The 22255-nt window shown below is 38.8% G+C and overlaps 1 protein-coding gene across 1 annotated transcript in view; it reads left to right on the forward strand.

Moving 5' to 3' along the window:
* ppp2r5a (protein phosphatase 2, regulatory subunit B', alpha isoform) overlaps positions 1-22255 on the forward strand; it is a 58314-nt gene that overhangs the window by 10892 nt on the left and 25167 nt on the right. The window contains exon 3 of the mRNA XM_019346094.2: positions 14178-14374. Within this exon, the coding sequence (XP_019201639.1) occupies positions 14178-14374 (197 nt within the window). The remainder of the gene's footprint in view (positions 1-14177; positions 14375-22255) is intronic.

A 22255-nucleotide genomic window follows, 5' to 3' on the forward strand; every position in this document is an offset into this window, starting at 1 on the left:
GTGTGTGTGTGTGTAAAATAATTGGTGAGTCAGGGAAGATTGTTTACCCTCTGTAGTTAAAGCTACTTGTTTTAAAGGCGAGGCACATTATCTCACATTGATTCTTCTGGCAGATGCAGTTTGTTTCCTCATGTTTTGTGTCCGCTCGGCCTAATCGCTTTACCAATCTTTCATCATAGAACACAAATGCATTTATGTAGCGCCTTACTGGTTTTATCAACCACTGATAGCGCTTTGCAGTGCAAACCACTTTCACCCATTCAGATGCACATACGTCCAGCTTTTATATACTCTGTACATATAGCTCCTTTTGTATCACACTCAATTTGTAGTCAAGTGTCAAGGACACTTGGACTTCAGAGGAGCTACTGATGGTAACAGCAAGGACTACACTAAGAAACACAAGACTGTACTCAAAGTTCACTCAGTAAAATGGAGCAAGTTGTGTTGATACTGTACCACGTGACACACCGTTTAGATTTATATCATAATAGAATAAATTAAAAGCTTTTTTTCTCTTCGCTTTTACTAAACTGTTTATAGTTTAGTGCAAGGAAAACCTTTTTTTCTGTCCGAACAAGAGCTCAGAACTCTCCAGTACTTAGTTCTTTTTACATGACTGTGTATAGTAATCAAAGGCAAGTTTTATTCTTTAAAAAAGGTACTTAAAAGGCTTGTGAAAAGTTATACACTGCATTCGTGAGAATGCAGATGTCTTATGCAGGCCTATCAGACATTGGGTAGGTTTAAACCTACTAGTTCCCCACTGAAAAATCTATGATTGTGGTTTGAGTTGATGTGCAAAGACTGTGCAGATTCTGCATTCACTGGTTGTGAACGTGCTTCCTCCTGCATACTCTATCCAGGGAGCTCCCTCGAAACCACACAGAACATTTCCACTAGTCAGAACCAGTAGTGCACACCTCCCCTCCTGAAAACATCACACACTCTAGCATATTGTGTTAGCTTCTCATTGTCTTAAAAGCAACTGTAACTGGGGCCCTTTACAGTGACATGAAGGAAGACCAAGATGTGTTGTAATTTAGTAGCTGAGGCAGAAAAGAGAATACGTTGCCTGTTTTGTTCACCCTTTCTCTTTGCACAGCCCTAACGTCTTTCGGCCAGATCATCTGACATTCAGCTTTCTCACCAGCTGTAGTACATGCTCAAATTTCAGAATAACCCAGAGGTCGTGAAGAGGTAGCAAGACTGCACTTTCTCTGTGACAGGCTGGAAACTGTGCAGCAGTGTAAAGATTAAAATAGAACCAAACCTCTCATTTGTGGACAGAGGAGTTCTGGCTTTCTGCCATAGTAGTTTTAGTTCTTGTCTCAATTTTAAATCAACATTGGGCACTGGTTTTAGTATTTAATGTACTTGTAATAAACTGATAAACAGAACTTGTTAAATGGATAGTTTATTTTACTGGTTTGGACCTAATGTCAACGACCAATAAAAGTTGCATTCATAAATACAAATACAAACAGAATTCAGCAGCCAATGTTCAGTCTAGCTCAGCACGATCTCAAATAACTGAATGATGGCTGATTTACCTGCATACATTTTGTAAACAGCCTCAGCTGTTACTAGCATTCTTCTGGTGACAGAGCATTCAGCTTCCTGTGCTGTTCTGATTGCTCGCCCTATTAATATAATACTTGATTACACTTTAGTGTGTGATCACTTATGCCACTATAATGTACTTGTTTATTAGAGATTTTGTTTGCACCTTAATTACTTAAAGGGCAAACTTCACATCAACTAACTTGTCATGTGACTTTCCCAAGGTCATTTTCCTTAATACAGCACACTGAGTGAAAATCATTAGTATATAATGAATAAAGCTAACCCTGGTGGCTACATTTGCACTATTATCCATTCCTTTGACTCTGAGGCATGTTGCTTTTTCCCTCTTTCTCTTTGATCACAGTACACGCAAATCCACCCTTCTAGCAAACCGCAAAGTGAAATCTAACAAAGTACTTATTATTTGAAAAAGAACAAAATGGTTCATATTTTAACAAACCACAGTTCTACTTTGCTTCTAAATGAAGAATGATGAATGCTGACTTGTACTGCAGTTTAAATAAATGTATACAGTTGTGAATAAGTTCTCACTGTACTCTATTCAGTCCTGTCAAAAACCAATTACCTCATGATTCAGTTGCTTGTGGAACATCCTTTAGCAGCAATAACTTAGATATACGGAAAATGATTCGGCCATTCTTTTGTAGATTTGCTGCTGGGCTTGGGACCAGGCTTCTGTTACTTGAGCCAGTTTCAGCCAAGTTTTAGTTCTCAAACAGATCAACAGATGTCCTACTCCTTATAGTAGAATAGTTTGGTACACAGGGGAGTTCATGGTCAACTCAGTGACTGCAAGGTGATCAGGTCCTGTAGCTGGAAAAACAGGCCAAATCATCACCCTTCTACCTCCATGCTGACAGTTGGTATGAGGTATTTGTGCTGATATGCTGTGCTTGGTTTCCATCAAATGTGGTCCTGTGACATATCCACTTTGATCTCATCTGTGGGAAGGCCATCGTTCCAGATGTTTTGTTGTTTGTTCAGATGCAATTCTGCAAACCCTAAACTGTAGTTCTGGGTTTTGTTTTGTGTTTTGTTTTTGTTTGTTAAGAGAAGAGGCTTTTTGGTTTGTTTATTGTGTTTATTATTGAGTTCTTTCAGGCACGGTCTGTAAAATGTATTTAACAAGTAGCTACTATCCGTCTGCAGAACCCCCCCCCCAACACACACACACACACACACACACACACACACACACACACACACACACACACACACACAAATAGTGAGATGCAGATAAAGTTTATCAGCAGGGGCACACATAAACACTCTCATACCTGCATGCATACACATGTGATAACAAATCATGCCAACCTTTCCGAACAAGCCATACTTTGTCAGTCTTTTTTCCAAATTTTCCTGTCATGAAAATTAACTTTTAACAAGGGCAAGTAAGAGTTTGAGATGTAGCTCTTGGGTGTTAAGGCACACATCTGAATGCTCCAGACCAGCAAACCGCCAAAACTTCTGTGTTCATAAAGGTGGTCACATTTAATAATGATCTATTGATCAAATGTAAAGGAGCATCTGACTTACCCTCCCAATTCCTATGGAAATAGTAAGGCTGTACTTAGTTGTTTTTACATGTCTGTCCTGTGAAAATTTCCTACCTCACCCTCAACCTCACCTGCTGGATTTATGAAGTTCTGAGGAATCAAAAATGCTTTGAATAAAAATGCACCAAATTTCAGCCCTCCTTATGTACTTGCAGAAAATACATTAATAGTGTGAGGATAAATTTTTCTGCATTACTCATGTTTGTGTTTTGTAGTTTAAGTTAAAACTATTCCTGAGATTCCTTCAGCTGCCTTATGGCTGTCATATTTATGCCCACATTATGTTAATGTGCAGTCTAAACAAATGTGGTGGCTTGTTTTTAAATCGCGTTGTACTTTCACCACAGTACTATCCTATCCAACCAGTTCAGCAACAGCAGTGTGACCTACCTGGCATCACTCCTGCCATGCATAAACAGACTTTAGTTAACTCTCACTTCTGTTCTTTGGTCTTTGTTTTTTGTTTTCCCCTCCCCACATATTTCACATTCTGCACATGTTCAAGCAAATGAAACTCTAAGTAATATATTTTAGTGTATTGAAAAGAAGGCCTTCTCATGTCGTTCCCTTTGTTTTTATCTTCATTGTAAAGACTGTGTACTTGTATAATGGGCAGGAATGCAGTCCTAAGCAGTAAAAGTTAATGCTGGGCTCATTATAAATGAGCACCTGCAGATGTGCAGACTCGAAAGCTTTTACTGTCTCCTCCCACTGTGAATTATTAGCTGGTTCTCTGAACAATTCTTAGACTGAAATTCTTTCAAAACCTGTCATGAAAGGAGGATTTTTTTTTTTTTTTTTTTTTTTTTTTAAGCAGTCTCAACCCACAGAGAGCATCCCATGTAAAATGAAATATGCATGAGTAGAAATTATTATTACTACTCGTATAAGGGAGATGTCTTTTTGGTGGAGCGTCCCAGGTTACATGGAGTACAGAACATTCTCTAGCTGGATTGGCAGAGAGCTTCAGGGGCCTAAAGGTTACATCAGTTCGGTTTGTGTTATCAATTGGTAATTTTACCACACAAGTCTTAATCCTAAGAAGATTTTTTGTCTTCTTTATTTAACTAAAAGATAACTTTATCATCAAATGTTAAGCTGTAAGACATGGACTGCTGGGGAAAAATATTAATTTGTATGTTTAAAAAAAAAAAAACAAACAAAAAAACCTGTCTAGGTTCAAATGGGCTTCTGGAGCATTGCCAAGGTAATTGCACATCTAGGGTCTCAGGATAGAACGTGAGGACTAATCTGTCACTTCAGAGGTCACCTGACCTGCATGCCTCGCCTCAGTTTGTTTTGGTGTCTTTCCGCTAAGCTTTATTTCTGTGAAGTGTTGATGGGCATCAAAAGGCCAAGTATTAGTGTAAAGCACATGTGTCAAACTCAAGACCCGCGGGCCATATCCGGCCCGGCGTACATTTATATCCGGCCCGCAAGATCATTTTATATAGATTTTTTTTTATTACGGTTATGCATGGTCCGGCGATATGAGGTGCTAATAACACACAAACAACAGATCCCATAATGCAGCGCTGCAGCCTCCTTGCCGAACACTAGGCTACCTGGGAACATTCCCGCGTCAATCAAGAGACTGAATATATGTTTACAGACATTGCTGGTAAACAGTTTACCAGCAGGTTACATTGCTGGTAAACTGGTAAATCACTAATTGGAGCTGCATTCTAATGGGACACTCAAGGCAAAGTACGACACTGAATGGCCCACAGTTTATTAATTCCATGCCTGAAGCAATGCCCCAGCTCCGTCTACATGCGGCTCGAACCTTGTGTATGCTTTCATTTATTTTTCCTGGGGTTTTTGGCAGCATGTTCATATTTCTAACTTGCATAATTTTGACAGGATTTAGTTTTATGTAGAGCAAAATATTTAAAGTTAAAGTTTATTTTATTAAGTTTATTGTTTTCTGGAATAATATTCCTGTCTGTTTTTATTCAGATTTATGTTTATAAAACATTGTTTAAGTGTGTTCAAAAAATGTTTATCTTGTTTGGCCCGCGACCTAAAGTGTGCCTTGAGTTTTGGCCCCCTGTGCAATTGAGTTTGACACCCCTGGTGTAAAGGGTTCTTAAGGAGTTGATGTAAATATATTTGTTGTGTCTATGAATAAGGTCAGGACTCCCAGTGTTTCTACCATCATGATGATTGTTCCATGTTGACAATGGCGATGTGTCCTTATAGTGGGCCTGTCACACATGCTGCCTGGGGCACAGAACTGCCCTGCTCATATGTTCGGTCTGGACCACTGGACAAGAGTAAGGTTTAAATTTTGGTCTTTTTCCTGTATGTTGGCCTTAAAAATGAATTACATCGTCTTACTGACAAATACTGTACCCCCAGCCTACCACAAATAATAGATAAATGATTAATAATCAAATGGTTTTTTTTAAGTCCATTAAATTTTATTTGTTTTTGTTTTAAATTTTGCTCATGTGTTTGTCACAGTTGCGTCTAATGAGCCATGCTGACTTGTGTTGGGTAGTTTTCATTTCTGAACTGGTACCTAAACATGGATTTAAGTACCCAACAGTACCTTTCTTTTGGGACTTTACTAATTTTGAAGTAATTAGCTATAAATTTTATGATAAAAAAATTAGTCCACAAGTCTCAATTGAAATATTTTGTTACATATTTACATCTTGCAAACCGCACCAGCTGTTTTGGTTGCTCTCTGCAATGTCTCTAATGTTGACATCACTGCTAAAGTATTTGAATGCTATAATATTAAGCAGCATGATCACATACTAAGGTTTCAGACATGCATGTTGTGTAATGTGTGTGTTTAACATAAATGGCATGCTAGCAAGAAATTTCATTTCAGTTGGTGTAAAAAAAATAATAGTAAAAAAAAATGCTCATCTCAAGTGGTTGAAAAAGAAATGCAATTGGCTTCTTTAAGTTTGTAAAGACATTTCACTTCTCATCAAAGAGGCTTCTTTTTTTTTCTAAAAACGAAAGGTGGAGGTAGCCCTTGACCTACTATTAATGTTTCATCATTAACAGCCAAGGTGTGAAAATAGGGGTGGGCCTTCACCATCAGGGGTTGGTGGTGAAACTATAAATTACTAATGCTTGTAAAAATGCAAAGTTAAAATGTTAACCAGCACCATGAAATAAGTGTGATATCTATTTGATGTCTCACTAAAAGTCGTCATCATCATGCATGGGTTCAACATCTTTTGGGGTGTTATGCTTCAGTGAGAAATCTGTCGTTGCTGCATTGTAACCGCAAACCCCTCTAAACTCTATGGTATAACCCTACCTAGAAATGTACCTACATGTCGCGTCGACACAACCTACAACTATAGTGAACCAGCCTGTTTAGCACCGTGGATACCTGCTGTGCCTTTCAGGCTACTCTTTTGCCAGTTTTTGAACCTATCAGTGACAGAATAACAATCATCATCTCAATATAAGGAATCAAAACCATAGCATTAATGAGGACTCACATATGTCAGGAAATTCCTGAAGGGAAGTGGCTGAAACTGTTTAAATGGATCTGAGAAAATGTACAAAGATTTGGAGAAACTATAGCGACAGAGATGTTTTCCTACTTTTCAGCTTTTAGATATGTTTTGTGTTTGACCTTGTTTCCTCAGATTAGATGTGTTGGCCAGTTTTGCATTTTTGCACTACAAATATTGTATCAAATTTTGACAAGTGTAACCACAGCTGAGACTGTTTTTCGCTCACTGCCATTGCCATGTGTGTTTCTTGTTCTTCAACGTGTTGCAGGAGTGATGACACTTTCTTTCTTTCTTCCTAACTCACTTGGGCTTTGCTACTGGAAAAAAAATACATTGTTGAAGTTCCCCATCTCAGGCTGTTCATCATCAGCTTCATAACATTTCCACAGCATAATTAAACTTCTTTATCCCAAAAGAAAGGCAAACCTAACCTTTATTTATTTTACAGGTTATTAGTTAATGGTTTGGCTGTTTAGATTCTGTGGCCTAAAATTCTAAAGTTTTAGAGCCAAACAATAAACCACTATGCAAGCCTTAATATCAAAGCAGGGACGATGCATTCCCTCATAGTGTGCATGAGAATACTGTGAGGCACTAAGTTCTTTCTTTTTGGATTTGAGAGAGGACACTAAGTGCTGTAGCTGCACACTGGTATTCATCAAAATGTAAATAGAGGTTAAACACTTGAGTTCAGCTGCGCATTATTAAACTGTTACAGCTTTTTATAGCTATGTCAGCAGCGTGTTGTTAATAAAATCACCTTCAATAGTGTGAATTTCTATTTTAACTTTATAGCCAATGCCAAAATCCTCCCTGTATGTTCCTTCTGAATACTGCTCTTGTGCTTTCCCGTTGGACTGTTGCCCTTTGCTGCAGAGCACTCTTCATCAAGGGCACAACAAAACACTCATTGGGGCAATGAAACACGGGATGCTAAAATGGAAACTGATTGTGTAACTGCAGTAATCTCAGTACATTGTTTCTTTGTGTTCCAGCATCAATCATATTCAGATGATATTTTAAAATTCTGCTGTGAAAACTGCCCACTGTGATAAAACCAGCCATCCTGCATGTTGCAGTTGGCATCAAGATTTGTGCACAGTCTTTTGTGTCTGGCTAATATCAGAGGCTGACCTACGTAGGACTGAATTTGGCTGATGATTTCCAACTTTGGTTCCAAAATGTTTTCGCATTGATTAATCCTAAGAAGTGACAGCAGAATTTTACTTTTAAGTGCTCTGCTCAGAGTTCCTTGGATATCATGACCTTATTTAAGCAGGATTTGCCTTTGTGACGAGTCAGGTCTTCTCATATTTAGTAGAAGGTCACTGGAGAGTTGTTGTGTGCAACTAAGGGCCTCGGACAAACCAATACCCATCATCATTTCTTATCTGTAAACATCTTAACAACTTCCTGCAGGGTGGGGCAATTACACTAATTCAATCCCAATGATTAGGTTTTCACATGTTTTGTCTTGTGTTTAAATTATTGTTCTCTTTCACCCAAACTCAAAATGAAAACCCGACTGACATGTTCTATTCAGCTCTAACCTACATGATAGAGAGAGGAGGTTTGGCCAACACCATGCATAGAGGAGGTAAAAGTAAGGTTTCTGTAGGTAAACCTGTGGAAGCATTAACTGTTGTACAGATGGATGGTATGCTTGTAAAACCCAAACATTTGCCTGAAATGCTGGAAATTAATACATTTTTAATGGTTTCTTGACCGTGAGTCATTGGTCACTCTATAGCAACTAGTAGCAGTGATGGTACTTAATTGGATTTTTAATTTATATTTTTTTAACTTTACCATAACAGTCCTCAGTCTCATAACGTCTGACTTACGAGTGCGTACATCAAGGTCTTCGTGGATTATGAAAGTGGTTTGGTAGTTGAACATAATATAAACAGGTTGGCTCCCCACCGGGAAGGTGATGTTATTGACATTGTTTGTTTATTGTTTAGCAGGTTCCCTCAGAAGTTATAGATGTATTTGGATCATATTACCAGAGGTGGGGTGTAGCGTACCTTAGATGTAGTTAACACATATCCACACAAATTGAAGCAGGAAAAAAATCGCAAACTAATGTGGACCCAGATATCCTGCTGGATGCAGGGGCTTAGTTCATTCAGTGTGTGTGTATGCGTGCGTGCTTTTGATTAGTGCGGGCTGGTTTGGTTTCTGTGGATATGAGGGAACACAAGATATTTGCCCTGTGTGCATATTAATGAGAGCCCTCATGCTCATAAATCACTGGGTGCATGTAATTATGTACTCTGCTGGAACGGATGCTTCTCTCATTGAATATTGAACTTGTTCAATCTGTGCAATTAATTGTACAATGCTTCCACTTCAGCTCTTCAGCTCTTTTTACCATAGCTTTCTGCAAAACTGTGACTCTGTTTTCACTGTGCACGCACACCCTAAAATTTTATGGTGTCTTTTTTTTGTTTTTTGGTAAAAGGACAGTTAAGTTTAATGTTATGAATGCAAAAGCTCTAAACATGCTTAGTGTATGTACACAATACATAGTGGAGAAGGTTTTTGACATTAAAAGTAAAACGGAGACACTATTAGGAATATTTTTATGACTTTTCATTCTTGTCAAGCTTTTCAGTGAACACCTCTACTCTGTATCGTAGCATGTTCATTTCTAGTGTTTCTCCATTAAGTTTTTTTTTTTCTTTAATTTGTGGCTCATCTGTTCATGGGTAATTGAATAATTCATGCCGTGTTTAGACTCTGCAGTTCTGTGGTTGTGGAGCTGAGATCATATTTCCTGTTTTGTCATCAAATCTGGTCTTTATTCTTCTTCCACAGTGCACAGTGTTTCTGTGAAACAGCCCGAGTTGTTCATGCAAGACATTTAAGTGTCTTTAAGATGATACTGAAAATACATTACACTGGTCGCAACCCAAAACCCTAATCCTACACAACTTTAGAAAATCACTTACACTGTCTTGATGTAATTTAAACGGCATACATGACTCACAAAGTGGATCTGGGGTTGAAAAGAAAAACGGATATATAATTATTCCTTAGAGTCAATTTTGGTAGCTCAGTAAAAAATTCATAAATGGCTTTAACTGCGTCTCTGCTGATCTCTGCAGGCACTGAACTATAGAATCTTCTGACTATGAATGCCTCTACTGAGTGAATTTTGATGGCTGAACAAAAAGAGCCCTGAATTATAGGTTTAACTATTCATTACTGACCTTTTTGAACATCTTCAAAAAGACAGAGGGCCTTTAAATTACAGAGAAAGGAAGCATGATTATTCAACACTACACAGCAGTTAAGAATAGACGTCATTCTTTGAGAAAATAGGTTTAAAATAAAAATAATTTAAAAAAAAAACAGAGATTAATTCCAACAATTTACTGATGATTGGTTTGCTGAAAACTCTAATACTGAAGTAAGACAGCATGTCATATGCTCTACATTTAGCAGCACCAGACTAAATGTTGCCGACCGCTGTCATGAAGAAACCACATGTTGCACAAACTGTTAGTAACAGTATTTTCTGGGCTCCATTTTACATTGGTCAAATTTCTTAAGGCTTCTGTAGACAGACAAATACCACAAAAAAAGAAGAAAAAAAAAAGAAAACAAAACTGAAGGATTTGTCACTGTTCAAGCATTTTTGAGCATCAGACTTAGAGAAACAAAGCAAGTTTGGTCAGGACTATGTCATTGTTATTAGCAAACCCTACAATGACATGAGTTTTTGCAGTAGTAGTATTATTTGCAGAAGTATTTGCAGCAGTGACTTGCTTAAAAGCAGCAGTTTTGTTTGTTTTTTTTTGTTTTTTTAAATGTGACTACTATTGGCTATACTACAGTCACTCAATATACAACAAGAGTCCTGTTTTATCTTTAAGAATAAAAGGAGTGTTTGCTGCTTTAAAATTTGCATCTTTGGTGGCTTGATTAATTTGGTATTTCTGTCTGATCTCGCAGATGCTTTCATGTTCTTTGTTCTCGTTCATGGCTCCTTGGTTCTAATGGAAATATTTCCTTCCTTGGTAAGCACCCTGAGGAATTTGTGCACTAATGCATCTGTATGCGAAAGGCAAAAATAGCTCCACATTGGGGATAGCATCCACAGTGTCAGACTGTATCTAATAGGCCCAGCCATCCTTGGTCTCGGGAGAATAAAGACAATTCCCTATAAAGACATGAAAATGTTTTGCAAACTCTTACACAAAACATATTCTGAGTATGCAAAAACAAAGTTTGAATGATTTCTCTTTCCGTCAAGCAGTGGAAGAGAGGTTTGTCATTTTCTGCATGACCATGAAAAATCATAAATGAATCGTGCTTTAGAGAGAAAGATATTATTATTGAACTGAAGGATGTTTAACTTTAGACTCAAAGGAACAGAGGTGCATTTAGCAAATACCTTTGTTTCATATTGATAGATAAATGGGAAGACTTGTATGGGTGACACTGAAGCTACAGCAGTGATGGGAAGAAGAGAAGCGTATGGAGAAGGAAGGGAAGGGCTCATTATCCCATGCATATCCCATCATCTGTGAAACATGGTGGAGGCAGTGTGATGCCGGAGGGATTATAGCTGCCAGTGGAACTTGGTGACTGGTGTTTATTGATGGTTGTAGTGGCAGAATTGTCTGGAGCTGTACTTTCTGCTCAGATTCAGTGAAATGCTCTAAAAATGATTGCGTGCTGCTTCACAATAATAAGTGCTGACCCCAAAAGCAGTTTAAAAAACAATGAAGTTGGTCACCTAACCTCAACCCACTGGTTCTTAAACTTTTTTTTGGGATGTTCCAGTTTGGTTGGGGGAAGTAAAACTTCACAGCCCACAAACCCTGTGATCATTAACAATGGAAACAAGTTGAATGATACCCCCCCCCCATGTTTATCCAAGAAAAATATGCACCTGCGGTTTGACAACCACTGCCTCAACCCTGGTGAATATAATTTTTAAGTTGCTTTAAAGGTCTGCACTTCAGTCCAGAGGCCAGTGTTCTTCCTTCCTTCCTTCCTTTCTTTCTTTTCTTTCCTTTTAATCCCTCCGAGACAATGATTTACTATCCTTTTAAGCTGAAATGACAGTTGCTGGGAACCAGTTAGCCGTGATTATTCCAATCTCGTGTTTTCACTACAGGTTGCCTTGCTGGCTGGCCTTGAATTCAGTGGTCCTCAATATCATCCTGTTGCTTCCCCATGAGTGTTTCTTTTTCTGTTGGTGGATGTACACAAACAAAAAGGGACAAAGCAAAAATGTCTGGTACTTTGAGCCTTAGTGACTACTGAACACCATATCTGTGTAAGTTGCTAGCCCTTCTAGTCATCAGCTGTCTTTACGTCCAGGTTAACATCCAGACACCTCTGTATAAAGTGCATATGTCATTTAAGTCAGGCCAGATTACTTTGACTCCGCTGACATGCAAACTCTTATTTTGTACTTGAAAGTACTGCAGAAGCACACTGATTGGACTGGGTATCATTTACTTCCTAAGTCTTAGGAGCATCAGGTAGCTGCTATTGTATATCAGTACAATAATTCTAGGTGCCAGCTAGAAAGGGCAGCAGCATTTAAACGTCTAGTTGAATAGCCCCATGTGTCATTACTTGACAAATAAAATATTTGCAGTGGGGAAACTGAGAAACTTTATTTATTTTGTACATAAGCTGTATTGCTCTTTCTTGGAGGCTTAACTCTGTGCTCCTCACTCCCTAGATAATACTGTGTGTTTAAATTTATCATGACTGCCCAGTGTGATGGCTCACAAATGTCTACCAATCACTGAGAGGAAATGTGAGCTATCCATGGGTCATGTTAACCACAGCACATCTAGGTTGCAGGGGGCATCATGGCCCTTTTACCTTTCTTGTTCCAGTTTGGTATTCCGTCTGCCCTTTCTATATGGAATCCTTTGAGATCTGATACTTTGGAAAATTGGCATTAGGGCAAAGTAGTTGTTAACAAGCAAGCATTGGTACAGTTACACTTCCATATTGAATTCACTCTGAACAGCAGCCAGTGGTCTGGCCAGCAGAGTTCAGTTGTATAAGTTCCTCGTCAACACTGCTGGAAAATTTTCACTACGTGTCAAAGTCATTGTGAATTTTTTGGCTCTGCCTCACTGTGAGATCTCCACATGTCTCACCATTTCATGGGGGTATTGCCTGTTCAGTTATGTAATATCACTCAATAACACAGAGTCTCTCACCCTGACTGCTCATTCTGTTTAAAAGATTCTGTAGCAACAGACTGAGAGAGCACAAATGTGTTTGCGTGTTTAAGGCTGCAATATTATCGTTTTAATGATTTGGTAATTTATTATTTCAACAGTTCTGTCTATCAAATACTGAAAGATCTGACAGTGACCCTGAGGGCAAATGCACAGCAGCTTAGGAACATGCCAGCAAATGGAAAAGCGCTATAAGAGCACACAAAACACAGTAGAAATTGAATGAAACACATTAGAAGTGCAGCAAAACAATCTCACAAAACAAAACAAAAAAGTCTTTCTGTGACTGATTAGCTGCCAAAGTGACAGAAAGTAAACCATGCGAAGGATTACACTGAGATGTGCATAAAAGAAGCAGAGGGTTCATCAGTGTTGAGGGAGACAAAGATGCAGGCAATATGTGTTTTAATCACATGATTCATATAATACTGTAGATATGTTTCCTATTAGCTGTTTATTATTAGCTTGTCATGCAGCTGTTCAGTCACATTATTAGCTCCCCATAAATACTTTTGTTTTGTTTTATGATTATTATTTTCTTTCTTAGAGATATTGAGGGAGGATTTTTCTTTTTTTTTCTGTCTATTTGTCTGCATTTTATTAAATTGCAGTCAATTTGACTTCTCATGGCCATTGTATGAATCACATAATAAGAACTCAAGTTTCTATCAGCTGTCTTCATTTCTGGATTACTGGAGTCAGAATAGGTTGCAGTATTTGCATAAAAGTATGGCTTAAAATTAATCGATTGCCAAAAGTTTTCTGGTGATCAATAAATCAGTGCAACATATATATTGAATATTTATACACATGGAGGATGTAGATCTGCCTTATTCTGGTAGAAATGAAAGGATATTTAAAGGAGACCTATTCTGCTCACATGGACTCTACTAGAGAAGCTTTGCATGACTTCAATTTCAAAATAATCTTTATTTATCTGATACGTGGCCTTTGTCAGCTCATCCACTGCCTCATGTGGGTGGAGCTTTTGTTCACACAGTCAGAGCTGAGTTAGGGATATCTGATAACGATGACTAGGTTGCCTCTGTATAGCAAATACATTTGTTGTAATGTCTGTCTGATCAGCAGAGAAGCTGTGTACTACTCATACTGTATTGTTTTGAATTGCCTATGGATGCCGAGAACAAAAATCACCCTAAGCAGATGTCCTGTCACACAGACAACTCACACCATCTTATAAAACATTTACATCATCATACCAACTTGACTCTTATCTATAACTTGTTTCAATGGGGAATAAAATAAAGCTTTGTAGACTATATCAGCAGTGAATCAATGTATTTCCTCCTTTTGTATGATTTCAGATGCCCCGTCCACAGAGCAGCAAGAACTGTTCACCCAGAAACTCCAACAGTGCTGCATGCTCTTTGACTTCCTGGACTCGGTCACCGACCTGAAAAGCAAGGAGATCAAGAGGGCCACACTTAACGAGCTGGTGGACTACGTTTCGACCAACAGGGGCGTTCTGGTAGAGCCGGCATACCCGGAGATCACAAACATGGTGAGGTTGCACATATGCATTTCAAACAACCTCTTGCAATTCCCAAAACAACAGCCGCAATTAATCCCCACCTGGTAATTATTTAATAGAATAGATGGCTCATCTCTGTGTCCCGGTGTAACATCCTGTACACTTGAGCAGGATTAAAAAATGAAGGCTGATCTTGTGTCTAGACAGACGTGCCAGCAATGCACGAGGTGCATGCTCCTGTCCTCATGCAAAACCCTTTTCCATTTTAAGCACAAAGGCCATATTGTAAACACAGAAAGAGCACAATATTATTTGATTTATTTAAAGTTTTCTTTCTCTCTGCCCTTTCCTCTCCCCCGCTCTCGGGCTCTTTCACCTTCCTCTGAATACAAGCAGTGTTTGTTAAAGTAGAACACATATGGGGAAAAATACGGCTCGAGGACTAGAACTGGCCTGTGGGTTTCTCAGCCCAGCCCCTGATTTCCTTAAAGCAAACATTCAACCCTTCCGGCACTTCTCACTGTGTAAAAACAAACCTCTTCTGTGATGAACTACAGAAAAGGTAGCTGTGTAATACTTAATGTTTGAATGCAGCCCATACATTTCTTTGTTTTTTGAGAATTCAGATTTTATTTGCTTTAAAGGTAGAAATGTTTCTCATTTTAAGGTTTAATTTCGGTGTCATGCACATTGGCATTTCCGCAGTCACGAACTTTGTTGCATCATTTAAATTGCAGCATGAACTGCTAAATGTGCAATTATACTTTTTTTCTTTTTTTCTTTCTTTTTTTTGTGTTCCCCCTCGGGCTCTAGATGGTCCTCAGAGAGGAAACTATGCACATAGGCACGATTGGTGTGCATATACTAGATAAGGCAAAGCTCCTGTATAAACCTACCGAACATAAGTCTCAGCATGTTGCTGTTATTTTGGAGCAGTTGATTTTAAAAACAAAAGTTTGTGCAGTTTCAATAGACTAAATCCAACCTGCTAAAGGTATTTTTTTGACAGTCATGGAAGATCAAAACTTTCTTTGGAATGTGCTAGTTTTCACTCTGGATATAAGATAAGATGTGTGCTTCTGTTCCTTGTCTGGTGTGATTGCTCTCAGAGATTCAGTTTAATTCAGTTTTATTTATTGCCCCACAACATACAAACAGTCGGCTCAAGGTGCTTAATATTTTATTGTAAAGACCTTACTATATTAACTTCAACAATCACACGACCCCCTGTGAGCCAGCACTTGTCAACAGTGTTTATCAGATGTTCTTTGAAAAACTGTTATGTCTTAAAGGATTGTGGGAAAGAAATCACTTGCGTTGTGGGGGGGGCATACAAAGATAAGAGAGTAATACTTAAAATATCATATGACTCAAAAATAATAATGTTACCTTAAAATTACATCAATAAGTGGCGTATGGATATGAGAAGTCAGAGTTTAGCACAACTTGGTAGACAGCTGAGTCTAGTGATTAATTGACATATTGTCTGTTGCAGAAGTAGGTTTCAGAATAGTGACCTGGGCATACTATGTTTTATCATGGTATAGACTTGTGGTTGCAGCCGGTGGCCTGAGCAGCCCGATTTCCTCCCACAGTACAGTAATGAGTCATGTGCAGCATTTAGAAACACAACAGTCACTGCTGCAGTGATTCACTCCACACTGCAGATCATCATGATGGATACCAGCGAGCACAGGCACAGCTGAGTCGAGGAGTCTACTTACTAATGTGGGCAGCAGTTCATGTCATGCTTTAAGCTACTGATTTAGGGTTTGATTTATGTGAGATTTGTAACTCTTAAGGTGTTTTTAACAGTGCAATTACCCAGTTAATGGGGAGATTATGGTTTAGCGGTAGTAGCACGTGGGAAGTCCATTGGCAGTCCATGGGCAGCTATGGACTGCCTGTCTACCTGCAGAGAGTGTCTGTTGTCAGATGGAGGTTGTGTCAGAAGTACAGCCGGTCTGTGGGCCACTCCTCTTTGTGCTGTTGTTGGTCCGTCATCTTGCCACAGAGTAGAGTGGCATTATAACACACATACTTGTTATTCAGCATACTAGGCTGAAAACCAAGGGTGATAGAGCTTTTGCCACTGTGGCCGCCAGACTGTGGAACTCTCTTCCTCAGAACTTAAGATCAGCAGACTCATTGATTACTTTTAAAAAACAGCTAAAAACACATCTTTTTAGAATTGCATTTTGTTAACTTTGGACTGTTTTTGTTTTATACCTTGTTGAAGCACTTTGTGATCTTTTATCTAGAAATGTGCTATATAAATAAAATTTTACTTACAAAGAACTGAAGTGAAATGGTGATTAAAAACACTGAAAAATGTCCACTGCAGCCATTGTCAGTACTACTCATACTGTATTGTTTTGTTTTTTGTTTTTTTGGTTGGCTTTTTTGGGTCTCTCATTCCTGGTAAACTCCACTGTTGCTCCTTCCTATGTTCCGACATTTGACAACTTACAACATCCTCCACGTCAAGGATGCTGCAGTTGCTGTTTTGGAGTACTGCACAGGACCAAGTTTTGGGCAGATACTTCTGCAAATAGACAAGACTGTTATAGCAAAAATTAATCATAAAGCATCTGACAGTGCACTGGAGACCACCATGAGATGTATTTGTAGGGTAAGGGTTTTACACAACCTGAGTGAGGGGGAAGTGATCTTGAACAATAATATAGACATAGGTTTCCGGTGGCTGGGGTGTAGTGACCTGGTTCTGTCTGGGTGACCCATTTCTTTTCTTTTTCATATTTTCTTTTTCCTTTGGTGTCTTTCTTTCTTGTCATCATAATTCAGTTGATAGAAATATGAAATGCATTGCCAAACCCCAATGTGTCTTTAAACATATAGAGTTTATGTTCTGTTCTATTTTTGAAAGTAAAACAGGAAAAGAAACAAAAAAGCAAAACTTGTTTACAACTGTACATCTGCAAATACTAAATAATGCATATGCCAATGCTAATATGTCTTCAGGGTTCAGGATCTTTTCCCTTACACACTGATTGCTTTGGTCAATTTTAGCTGTAATTACATCACCAGCACACAAACTTCAAGCATCCACACCATGAAAAGTGAAATATTACGCTGACTTTCAGATTTTTGTGGTTAAGCTTTTAATGCTCTCACAGTAATGGCAAGTTGTGATCTACTTGCTTAACACCATCTTTGCACCACCTGTCTTGCCTCCGTGTTGCTCCATGCCTGTAGGGAGGGCACAGAGTTGACTAGCTAAACGCATATGCATGCACACATGGCATATATTCACACTCTCGTGGTAAATAAAAGCTTTTTAGATGGTTATTTTGCGGTCTGCCTCAGCGTGGCATGAGAGATTGCGTCATATTAATTCAAAGTAATAAAAACAAAACAAAAAAATCTGTTATAATTTCACTCCTAGAGTCATCATAGTAAATCATATTAAGCCATTAAAAAGCAATAGCTGTTGTGGTTAATTTAAAATTTATGCACAAGTTATTATTTATTTTCCTGCTCAGTAAAATATGCTTTTATCTGATGTGTGCGAAATACGCTTTTGCACTTTTTCAATCATGATGTGTGAATAGTGTTTGAATGAAAAGCGGGCGGAGCAATTTAAAAGAAAAAAAAAAAACTCAAATCAAAATGTAGTGATGACCGTTTCATAGCAGTAAATGTCAACGCTGATGCAATTTGTTTAGCGTTTTAGTTTGTAGAAACATGGTTAGTAAGACACCAATCAATCAGTGACAGCTGCGCCCAGCTGTATGTAGCGTATTAATAGGTTTAAAAGTCCTTAATGCACAAAGTAAATGAGAGATGACTTTAAGATGTCTCTGGGTGATTGGGGCAGACCATGAGGGAGGAGAGAGCCAGTATTCTGGGAGACTCGAGGAGTTATTTCCCATGATTTTTCACAAGGTGTATTCAGTGCGAGTCCGGAGGGTTCAGGTTACCTGAACTCACCTCAACTTAACTCTACTCAGCTTCCGTCGTTTTTCATTTCAGTTGAGTACCACTACATTGTCGGTGGGGTTGTTATAGCAAGGCTGTCCAAAAGTCCCATGACCTCATTTGTATGCAACACAACAAAACAATGTAGGACATTGAGGCATACAGCCCACTTTGATTTTAACTGGGCCAGACCAGTCTAACTCTGCTTTTTATCAGTGTAATGACACATTTAAAATATGCATTTAATCCCTGACAAGTCTTACTGTGAGAAAAAGAAGTTGAGTTTCAGCAATATGCCATTTTTTCCCACATGACAAATGTGGAAAATTACAGAAGTAGTTAACTCATGGCCTAGACAATTGTTCAGTAGATACTTCTATAGTAGAAAGTGAAAATAGGAATAGATAATTATTTATTTATAGTACTAGATAATCATTTATGCCGAGTTTCAAATGTGGCGGGTTTGATTCTTGTAGAGAAGTTGCTCCCATGACTCATCCAGTGAGGTCATTCGCTGGCCAAATCAGTGGTATGCAGTCTGTTGACATAACATTTTCAGCTTGACTCAGCTTCCTTGGAACCCTGGCCGAATAGGCAACAAAAATGTACCAGGTACTACCATCTAATGAAGAACCCTAAAAAAACAAGTAGAGTTGAGTTAATTTGAGACAAGTAGGTGCTAGTGGAAAAGAAGCGTTAAAAAGCTGAAGGAGAAATCCTGAGGGAGAGGCCACTAGTTTGTTTTTCCGCAAGAGCAGAGAACATCGGAGGGTGAGCAGGCAGGTGAGTTGAGAAGGTGAACCTGCTAAAGGCGGTTTGCAGAAGTGAGAAGTGGACCAGCTCGACCAAAATGGGTAGCTGATTCTGGTAAATAGTCCACACTTCGCCTATGGAAGCAGGGAGACAAAGGAGTTAGCGCAGGGAATCGACAAGTTTGCAAGAGTAACATAGGTGAGCGTGATTACCAGACTAAGGAGACAGACAATCTGGCAGAGACTGGGTGCACAAACTGGTCCATAAATGCAGGCTATTAATGAGGGTGATAAGTAACAGGTGGTCAGGCTGCAGTGTGGAAGTCCGGGCTCCACCCAGAAGGTGAACAAACCTCTGCTCAGCTCCTCTAGGACTCGGGAAGAGTTGAGGGGCCAGAAAATGTCGTAAATAAATAAAAAAGCAAACAAGCCAGTGTAGGACTATGACACTGTAACCTTGAATTGGACAAATTCTTACAAAAGGGGGATGCTTTCTTTCAAGGTCGGATCTCTGCCATGGTAGTTTCCCCACCAGCCGGTTATCAGGTTTGTTACTTTAAACACTCCTGGCATTGTCATTTCTTTATAATCTCATTTGTCAGTGCTGCTTATAATAGAGAAACATGGGTTGAGCTTAAAGGGTAAGCCTAGTTCAGAGCTGTCTGTACAGACAGGCTTCTGAAAGAGGTTAGACAAATAGCAGCGGCACTATCAGAAAGCTGGTTTGATAATAGCTCTCCTGGATACTCCATGCTTGGCATCACATGATAATGAAGAGGTGAGTAAAGTGATGGCAGTGATTCTGCTGCAGAGAGGACTGCTTTGATCACAGGAGTACAAACAGGAAGATTTCTCATCTGAGTGAAAGGTGGTTTTAGCCTTTTCTGACAGCTCTATAATTAGTGTTACTTCACCTCTGTCAGACAGTTTTGATTAGTTTGTCGTATGGAAAGACTGCAGGTTTAGCTGAAAATGAGATAACTCCCCTTTTATTCCCTTTAACTCCTACATTTTTCATTCACGGCATTCAGTGCTTGCACTTTTCCCACATCTTCCTCCCCCTCTCTCATCCTGTGTGTTGCTAGGTGTTGGTTGCTACTGCGCTCACCCTAAGACTGACCCAGCTTCCCATCATCAGCGAGCCTACGCTGGTTTCAGCTGCCGCACCGTCACTTAAGAACAGCTCTTTTTGAATCCTCCTACGTCACTTTCACACGCTTCATTTTCCCCTGCGTGAAAATTTCTCACTCGCCTCCCATATTTGCCATCCTCCTACAGTATTTTGTCTTGTTTTGTCCAACTGTAGTTATTTTTCAATATTGTGTGGTGACTTGGGGAATTAAATAAGCATGCCTGCTGCTTGCGTGGTGAAATATGTTACATAGACGGTGTGAATCAGTAAGTGTAGGACAAAGAATAGCCAATGAAGTTACGGCTCTTCTGAGATGTTAAATGCCTTACTACCAGTGGTTCAGATTATTTCTTGTTCATTACTCTTGAATGTTGTGGGCATTTGGCTGTCATCTGATTTCAGCTCAGTCAATGATCTGTCTCCAACCAAGAAAAATAAAAGTTAATAGAGGTCATTTATCTATCTTATCAACTTTGGCATAGTCTACAGATCAGGGTTTCTGCTTGAGGACCGATGAAGTCAGATGCACAAGTTTCATCCTTCAAAATGAAGAGATTGTAAAATGAATTTAGATGTCTGAGCACTAAGTCATATTTAATCTCATTAAAGTAGACATAAGTGGACAGATTTCAGCTGAGTAGACACAATGGTATTAAGCCATATCATATTTTCTGGGTCCCTTAAATGTTTTTTAACTTTATTATTTTTTTCTACCTTTTTTGAATGTTTAAATAAAAAAAACAAACATACATTACATGTGAACAGCAACAAGATAGATCTGCTGACTTGAAGGTTGTAACATTTTTTTTCTAAATTATGCAAATATATCAAAGTCATGTTTGAGAGTCCAGTGGGACCTTATAATTTACACTGGCAGAAACCCTACTATAGGATAATATATTTTACAGGCATCTTGAAAGTTACCTAAAAACAAGTGATGCATCCTCGGATCTGGTCAGACCTGAAGCTGTAAATCTTTATGTACTTAATAAGTGGAAATTAATTTTCCCAAGAGGCCACATGAGAAAAAGGGACTATTGTGGAGGGTCACATCTATAAGCAGAACTCAATTCTGGTCAATATTAAACTGCTACTGAGAAGAGTAGCTGTTACAGTTAGGCCCTAATTGTGCCCCCTTGGGAAAGTTAATTGCTCACCTGGATGTGTTGCGTTGCATGTAATTATCATGCAGAAGGTATAAATATAAGGTTATGTGATGTGCCTGTACTGTGTTCTAGCATTGCTGGAAAAACCTGAGTAGGTGGCGATATGTTGTTGTTGTTGTAGTTTTCCTCTTACAGATTAATCCACCATTATTGTGTTCTTTTGTGAATTTCACTAAATAACACAGCGTCTTTCAGGATAACGTCGCGTTTTGTCAGTTCGTCATAGTTCTGCTAACAAGTCGGTAGTATTGGCTCGATTCAAACAGTGAGGGCTAAAATTGGGTTTTAGTGTTGACTTTTAATGGATGGAAATGCATGTAGTACTGTATGTATTTAAAGCTACTTTTGGATGCTGCTGTATTTACACTGAGGATCAACCGTGGGTACCTCTCCATGTTTAATAATTTGGAGTCACTATAGAATCACTGAGTTTTATGTCTTTGCTATTGGCTGTGAACAGCTCAGCTTTGAATGTTTATTTATTTATTTATATTTGGAGAAGTGTTTTAGTGGTCTTTATGTGTGCAGAAGTGGAGCAGCAAAGACAATGAAGCCAATTGGCTCGTTGCAAGGAGGTGGTTGGAGACGTGACAATAAGCCACCATCTGAATGAGTCTCTTCCTTATCTAGTCTTTAAGTCTGACATCCTTGGCCGTTTCCGGGTCCAAACTCCTCTTCGGGTCCCAAAGTCAAACGAACACTGCAGCATCACTGAGAGTTAAAAACTGTCTAAATTCTTTCATCTTTAATAAAATGATCAGCATTGCTGCTCTACCAGGTGTAACGGTTAAGTTTAACATCCAGGCATCCACAAAAACAGAATTTATGAAATTTAACAGAGTTAGAAGTTAGCAGGAAGTTGTCTCACTAGTTTCCACCCAAACATAATATACCATGTTCTGACTGAGAGATTTCTGAAAAA

Source organism: Oreochromis niloticus, linkage group LG15 (genome assembly GCF_001858045.2).
Source record: "Oreochromis niloticus isolate F11D_XX linkage group LG15, O_niloticus_UMD_NMBU, whole genome shotgun sequence".
NCBI lineage: Eukaryota > Metazoa > Chordata > Actinopteri > Cichliformes > Cichlidae > Oreochromis > Oreochromis niloticus.